The sequence below is a fragment of the Belonocnema kinseyi genome, chromosome 7 (genome assembly GCF_010883055.1).
Source record: "Belonocnema kinseyi isolate 2016_QV_RU_SX_M_011 chromosome 7, B_treatae_v1, whole genome shotgun sequence".
NCBI classification, from domain to species: domain Eukaryota; kingdom Metazoa; phylum Arthropoda; class Insecta; order Hymenoptera; family Cynipidae; genus Belonocnema; species Belonocnema kinseyi.
The window spans coordinates 114925755-114934113 of record NC_046663.1 but is presented as its reverse complement, the minus strand read 5'-3'; the positions used below and the strand labels follow the sequence as shown (position 1 = coordinate 114934113).

Sequence of the window (8359 nt, the reverse complement as noted above, 5' to 3'; positions counted from 1 at the left end):
CTTGGCCTTGGTCTCGGATATCGTTTTCTTGCGAAGATAGTAGTGTTTGATCAAAACTCGAAACTCGGATTTTTCCATATTAAAAAAAACTCGGAGGTTAGTTGCTCCTCAGTGCTGTAACTTGTAAATGCGTAAACATAAATGGCTGAAGTTTTGACAGGCGTCATTTGAAGGATCAAGCTCGACGAAAATGGTGCACATTAGTGAATACTAATGCCATCTCTTACAATTTTCAGGTACTTATCAGACTGCCGAGTAGACAGGGTGGACACGCTCAGGCTTTCATGTCAGAGAAATTGAATGCTATCCGGATTGCACAAGAGCAGGGGAGAAGCTACTCGACAGGGGCATTTTCAAATTTCGCGGTTTGAAAGTTGCATTCGGATCGGCCATTCGGTCAAGTCCGTGCATCTTCGGATCAGGTTTATCATAGTTTTCATAGTTGCAAATGAAACATCGACTGGATACAAGTATTAAGAAAATATAGGTTATGTTAAATAGCAATGAAAAATTACAAATGTGTTTAAATTAATAATAAAGTGAGACATGTAGACAGAGAAATAAATGTAAGTTTTGCACTGTGCCAATAACATTATGGAATGGCTGCTGAGTGAAAAATACCATAAAATAGTAATAATATTCGGCGCTTCCAGTTGGCGAAGAGTGAGTTTTGTTTAACGCTTATTTGTAACATGAAAAAGGTATGTTATAAATAGACAGGATGTTGTTTGAATAAGGTGAATAAAATATTACGTGCGATAACTTTAAATTGACATTAACTACATTTACTTACAGCGATCAGGGCAAAAAGATGTATCTGCCCTAATAGCACGGAACATTCCGCGGGAACCTTCGGAATGAATAAGCCTTAAGTGATAGGTCAAAATTAATGTCAGTTTATGATAAACGTCACCAAATTTGTTTGTCCGCTGGAACATTAGGACCTCGGATTTCTTTGATCGTCTTAGAGACGTTGATTGACCTGACATAGGACGTCCTAGGAACGCCAAAGGACGCTCTTGGGATTTTCATAGTGACGTTTTTACGACATCCTATGAACATGTCGTCAAGGTATCATTACGATGTCGTAAAGACGTCGTATGATCTGAAGGTACCTTCACGATATCATAGAGACATCGTAACGAGATGGACATAGGATATCGTAACGATTTCGTAAAGACGTCACCAGATTTTGTGTCCTTATTTCAAATTTATTTCTTCCATGTTTCTTTTTCGCAGGTACTTTAGCTTAAAGATACTGCTGTTTTTATGCTAGTTAGCAGTCGTAGAAGCATAGTCGCTCTGCTACTATCCTTACAGGATCGCCAAAATGTAACAGCCCAAAAAGTAATTTATGTTTTTTAAAAAGAGCTGTACCTAAAGGTATAGACATTTCTTTTTTGTAATTCAACAAGGTTCAAGGGCAACATTTAAAGAGATTCGATAAGTTCTTTTTTTACTAAAATTGAGAGTTACAATAATTCCAAGTCAGAAAGTAAATTCACTGTTAAATTTCCGAGAAATTTCGAATTGCTTCAAAAAAATTTCCAGACCAATGGATACCATATTTTCTGTAAACCTGAAGAGTAATAGAGAATGTAAATTGGTATTGAAATTCTTCATTCAGAAATGTATGAAAATAGATACTCACATAACTTTTTTTAGAATGAAAATAAAAATAAACTAACAGACGCTCCACAGCAGGATTTTTGTTTCTACCACTCTGAAGTCAAATACTTTTTAATGGAATCTTTGTCCCGATTAAGCCACGCAGCCTTCAGTCTAATATATTCCACACTTTGCCGGACTGTTTTCTCGACACCATTTGTCGGATGATTATCAAAGAACTGCTGAATTTCCAGTGCTTTCTCTTCCGTAACAAAGTTCTCCGTTACAATCCTAACCAAATGTGGGAAAATAAGTCCTCCTTTATACCTATCCTCAAAGACGTTCCAATTTTGCTTGAAAAACTCCCAAACGAGGTCACGGCCTTTCGAAGACTCCCTGATTGTCGAAATCACATAATGAGTATCCTGAAATCGAACTTGATCACTCAAGGCGAATTCCAGTGCTTTCGTTAATAAGGCTTCATCCTTGATTACTCCAAGGCTTTTCAATATCCGTGCCTTCTCTTCACTTAAATCCGCCTCTCTATATAATTTCAACATTGTCTCGAATGTTGCTTTATCCCCAGTGAAGAGAATCGCCCGGTACACTAGATTTCGCAGATCTGGTGAGAGAATAGTTTTTCCAGAAATATGTAACTGGAAACGATCTTTTGCTTCCTGAATGGTGCTTTCTTCTTGAAGAGAAACATTAGTTTCTAGAACGCTTGATCTAAGCACAGTGCTCAGATGACTTTCCTTAGGTTTAGGATCCCATCCTAATTTCGAATTGATAGAACGCAGCAGTGAACGAGCGAAAGCCTTAAAAGAGCTGTCAAAGTCCGAATCGGCTACTAATGTTTGTATATTATTCAAAGAGCTGATAATGCTAGACCACACAGTTCCATTCTCTTCTTCCTTGAAGGATTTGACCAGGCGTAAATACTCCACTGTGGAAACCTGACCAGCTTGGACAAATGCGAACATGTCATCGATGACACCAAATCTATCTTTGACGGTCAACATGCCACTTTCGATAGCTGGAATCAGAAGTTCTAGCAAGTCGGAACTGTAACTTGTCCTGTAAAAGCCGACCGTTCCTGGATTTACTTTAACCCAAGAATCTTTGTGTACATCCTTTAATAATACTTCCTTCGTCCTTTCGTGCATCACCGTGCTAAAGATCGCCTTTTCAGGAGATAGAGAGGTGGTCACATTTAAAGGTATCATCCATAAACTTTTTTCAGGATCATCTGAACCATCAGCGATGAACTTCTTCTGACAAAAGGTCAATACCAGATCGCTTCCTTCCCAGCGGTGTTGGACAGTCAGTATTGGGAAACCTTTCTGTTTGATCCATGTTGGCATTATTGCTCGAATTGGTTTCTTACTGGCTTCTTCCAATGCCGTCCATAAGTCTTCAGATACAGCGTTAGAATAAGAGAACTTTTTTAGATACTGACTCATGCCCTTCTTAAAATCTTCGTCTCCTATGTAATAATATAGCATTCTGATTACACTAGGAGCTTTGCAATATGTGATTTTATCGAAAATCTCGTCAATGTCAGCTGAGCGATTAACTGGAACGTGGATCGGATGAGTGCTCTTGAGGGCGTCTAACTGCAGAGCTCTTTTGTACACAAGATTTGTGAATTGTGTCCAGCTCTCGTATTCAGGAAATAGTTTATCAGTGGCGAAGAACTCCATGAATGAAGCGTAGCCTTCTTTCAGCCAAAGCTCATCCCACCATTTCATCGTGACGAGATTGCCAAACCACTTGTGCGCCAATTCGTGACAGACAACCAACGTGATAGCTTGTTTAGTCTCAATGGATGTGTTTTCTGAGTCCACTAGAATACGAGTTTCTCTGTAAGTGACAAGACCCCAGTTTTCCATGGCACCGAAAGCAAAATCAGCTATTGCAATGAGATCGAGCTTTGGTAGAGAGTAGGGTATTCCGAAATACTCGCCATACAAAGAAATTGCTCTTGTGGCAATGTCCAAGGCAAACTGACCCTGATCTGCTTTTCCTTTGGGAGTATATACTCTCGTAACTAATCCATCGCTAGTCTTCCCCTCTAGGTAGTCGAATTCTCCTACAACAAAAGCTACGAGGTAACTTGACATAATCGGGGTTCTTTCAAAGCTCCAGCTTGTCTTATTTTCATGGTTTACTACAGACTTGACTGGCTGAAATCATTATTCAGATTATTGTACCTATAATCGTAAGGTTTTTAACTTAAACCCCGCCAAATAGAGGAATGAAAGTAAAAAATATTGATCTTTTATGTAAGCTCTTACAACACTGATTACAAGTAACATAAAAAATAATTATAATGAAATACCATGTTGGATATAGCCGTGAAGCCTGCAGAAACTTTTAATGTGATATCAAAAGTAGCTTTAAAAATTGGTTCATCCCAACAAGGGAAACAACGTCTGGCACATGTTGAATTCGCAAAAAACTGTATATGTGACCGTCCGCAAAGAAAGCAACTTAATGCATTAAAGCTGAAATTTACAGGAATAGTGATTGTAGCAGAGTACTTAAGCCAGAATTTGAGTAGTGGGAATGCGTCTACGCAACGCGCCCCTTCCTCTTACCACTGACCCTTTAGGCACCGCGCCATATCCGTGAGCTCCGCTCACATTGGTTCCCTTCGACTGTACCCAGTAGTGGTGAGAGGTGGGGCTGGTTTTCGCAGGCCTCTCGTTTCGTCTCCGCGTACTCTAATTTTGCCTGTGTTTATAGCTTAATAATAAGAAAAGTAATTAACTTAAAAATTCTGATTATTGGAAATAAAAGAGTAACTTAGAAAATATCAATTGGCGCAATAAAATGAAAATGTATTTTTTCCGCATTAGGTCCCTTTCTTCGCGGACGGTGACATATATAAATATACTTTTTACGCCTTAAATTCAATAGCAACATTTTTTTGAAGAACGTTCCACATGAGTTTAATTTCATTCCTCATATTTTTATCTTTATTTCTTATACCTTACCCTGTGTACTTGCTGCGATACAAGCCCCTCATTTTATCATTAATTTCTCCTTGAAATTCAAAATGCAAATGACCAGATTTCCCCGCAGGAATCTTTTCAGGAAACATAATTGTTACTTTTTCTTCTGTAGCATCAAAAGATATTTCTCCAGAAGCAACAACGGTTCCATTTATATTGTGAAAAGCCACATTCCTGATCTTTAGGTCTGCAGCAGTTAATAGGATTTTATTTGTAGATTCTTTCACCTATTTTAAATAATAAAACCAAACTTTCAATAGAAAATCCATAAAATTAAATGACAAAATTACTATGTGTCAGGGCAATCGCAGTTCAGGGAAAAATTTTAAATTAGGGAAAGGTCAGAGATTTGGAAAAAAGGCAAATGTCAAGAGATTTCTGTAAGAAGCACTTAAGGTTCTTTATCAGAATGGCAATCGCGTCCAAATTTTGACGCTGTACGGTTGAATATTTTTGTCTAATTTTGTGCATACCTCATCTAAATAACGATATCTCAAATCAAGCAGAGCCGGTTTTTCGATCAAATGTTTATACTTTGTTTAATAATCAAAATAGAGAAAAATAGCAGTGACACTTATTGAGACCTGTTCATGCATGTCCGCAGCGAGCCTGCTCACCCTCGTCAAACTCCAGTCAGCAGACTCCTTGCAGGGTGATGAATGACACGAAAGGAATGAAGACCGGACATTGTTCAATTAACAGAATTTATTTATTTATGTAATGACAAGAAAATGAAAAAAATATTTATGAAAATCGGTTAATATTTACAGTAATAACGTGAATCTTTATATTCTGTGCATTTAGACCGCAGGTTTCTAACAAATTCTGGCTAAAGTCGGTATTTTCTAGAATTTTTTCCAAATTCATAATCCTTAATTGAAACCTCGGCTGATATAACGTTGTATCAACACATATTTTATATCCATGGAGTTCTATGTATATAAGTTTTTGTTTTAATTGTCTCTATTCCGCGCAAGCGTGGTGATCGAAAATTCGTCAATTGAATTGGGAAAGAAAAATCATTTAGTGAAAGTTATATACTTCAAAAATGTACCTTTCTATAATTCTAACATTAAAGTTTCGAACAAAGGTAAAAAAAGAAAATTAAATTTATTAGAATGACACGCAGGAAGAAATAAAAGGGCTAAAGAGGCTGGAGTAAAACGTCAAGAATCGGTAACAGCAAATATAATATTCAAAAATAATAAATAAATGATTGATAAATAATTATCAGAAATTGTACTCAAAAATACGGTTAACATTATTTTTATAACAAAATAAAAATAAAACTTTGAATTACAATTACACAAATAATTAAGTGTTTTTCTTTCCTTTCCTTTAAAGAAAATAAGAGAAATTATATTTGTATTTTTTACAATATGTACAGAACCAAATTTGTAAATATCTTAAACGAATGCAATTTTCTATTCATATCCATGGAAACAAAATATGTGTTGACACAACGTTATTTAAGCGGAGGCTTCAATTCATAAGTACAGTGTCTCCAAGCATTTGGTGAATAGGTCTGACTTTCATTCATAATTTATAGCTTATTATTATAAATTGAGTTATTTTCTACAGAATATTTAGTACTCTGTAAAAAAACGAGTAGTCGCTCCTGAATTTGTAGGCCGCACAGTTGGATATTTTTTACTTCTTTCTTGCATACGTTATCTACATACTCATATCTTGAAGCACGCAGAACCGATTTTTTAATAAAATCATTTCATTATCGATTATAATCTAGATTATTCACGCCGAAAATGCAGATACAGCTATCGCTGCGCGTAACTACTACTGTTGTAACCTTTTTGATTATTAGACTATATATAAACATTTATCGAAAAAATGACTCTGCTTGGTTCAAGATATGGTTATTTAGATGAGGTATGCAAAAAATTAGACAAAAATATTCAACCGTGCGAGATCAAAATTCAGACGCGATTATCATTCGGATTTCCGTAATAACGACAAAATTACACTTTCATTATTATAAGATAACGGGCTGTTACAAAAACTTTCATTATGAAATCGTAGATTAATTTGTTTTTATGCGCAGAATTAATTAATTAAAGTAATTACAAGCAAATGAATAAAATATTCAAGAAAATTGTTTATCGTGTGCAGGCATAATGGAAGTCGCTTTAGGGTATTTAGTCGGACTTGTTTAAATAATCATTCATTATTTTCACAATTTTTTCCCCCTGTAAGTTGTAGGAATTGTGAAAGATAATTTTCTTCAGGATATTTAGTAATTAAAAAAATACATTGTTCAAAAAAATTTTTTTCCGTAAATAGTAAAGAATATTATTTACTGCAATTGATCACACAATCAGCGAATTGTCAAAGAACTTTCTTGTAAGATATTTGGCAATTGAGTAATCGGTTCTTAATTGTTAGGCCGAAAGTTTGAAAATTTTTTGAATTATTTCTTGCATACGTCATCTACATACTCATATTTTGAAGCACGCAAAGCCGATTTTCAATAAAATCATTACATTATAGATTATACGTGCCGAAACGGCATATTCGGCTAACACTGCACGTTACTACTACTGCTCTTCCCTTTTTTTATTATTAAACAAAATATAAAAATTTTCTCAAAAATGGCTCTGCGTGCCTTAAGATATGAGTATGTAGATGACGTATGCAAGAAATGAGTAAAAAATATTCAACTGTGCGGCCAACACACTCAGAACCGATTACTCGTTTTTTTTTCTTTTCTTTTTTTCAAAGTACTAAATATCCTGCAGAAAATAACTTAATTTAGGATAATAAGCTATACAAATTTCATAAAAGTCAGACCTATGCAGAAAATACTTGTAAACACGGTACCTATAAATTAAGGATCCTGTATTTGGGAAAAATACCGTCCTTAGCCTGAATTTGTTAGAAAACTGCGGTGCAAATGCACAGAATATAAAGATTCACGTTATTACTGCAAATATTAACCGATTATCATGAATCTTTTTTTCAATTTCTTGTAATTATATAAATTAATTAATTCTGTCAATTGAAATTGAATTAATCAATGATTTCATAATGTCAGTTTTTCTAACTAGCCGAAATCTCGTAACAATGCCCGGTTTTTGATTATCACCTACATAGTGGGCCGTATACGCGTTTTTTCGGAGAAATTCATATCCCACCTTATTTGTGAATCGATTTTGATCAAACTTGGAATCTAAGGGTTTTGAAGGTCGTTGATTAAGAATCTGCTGTCAGTTTAGCAAATTCAGAATGGCGGATTCAAAATGGCGGGCGAAAAAAGTAACAAATTTTATTTTACGCTGAAAAGTTTTGCTCGGGGGTACTTGGTGTCGCTGATTACAAATCTGTAAAAAGAATTGAAATTTTTCAAATTTAAGATGGCGAATTAAAAATGGCGGAAATAAAAAATTTGAAAAAAACGTATTTCGCTCTAAAATTAATAACTCTGGGATTTTTGGGATCTCTAAACATAAATCTGAAATCAAAATTTCAATTTTCCATGATCCTAGATAGCGATTTCAATATGTTTTTAAAAAATGTCTGATCTGCCATATTGGATTCGCCATCTTGGATTAGGAAAAATTAAAATTTTTATTTCAAATTTATGTTCAGCGACCCCAAAAACCCCCTAGTCATTAATTTTAAAGCAAAGTACACTAAACTTACGCTTTCAGTCAAGTGGCGTCTGGTTTCGGTGGGATCGAAACGTAAACAGTGAGGACTGCCTGACTCGTTTCCAATTG

At 35.3% G+C, this 8359-nt stretch overlaps 1 protein-coding gene across 1 annotated transcript in view; it reads right to left on the bottom strand.

Moving 5' to 3' along the window:
• Window positions 1-1603: 1603 nt before the first annotated feature.
• LOC117175956 (puromycin-sensitive aminopeptidase-like) overlaps window positions 1604-8359 on the bottom strand; it is a 44565-nt gene continuing 37809 nt past the window's right edge. Inside the window, exons 2-4 of the mRNA XM_033365835.1 lie at window positions 4608-4852; window positions 3950-4115; window positions 1604-3794 (exon numbers count right to left, since the gene is read on the bottom strand). Of these exons, the coding sequence (XP_033221726.1) occupies window positions 1716-3794; window positions 3950-4115; window positions 4608-4852 (2490 nt within the window). The 3' untranslated portion in view covers window positions 1604-1715. The remainder of the gene's footprint in view (window positions 3795-3949; window positions 4116-4607; window positions 4853-8359) is intronic.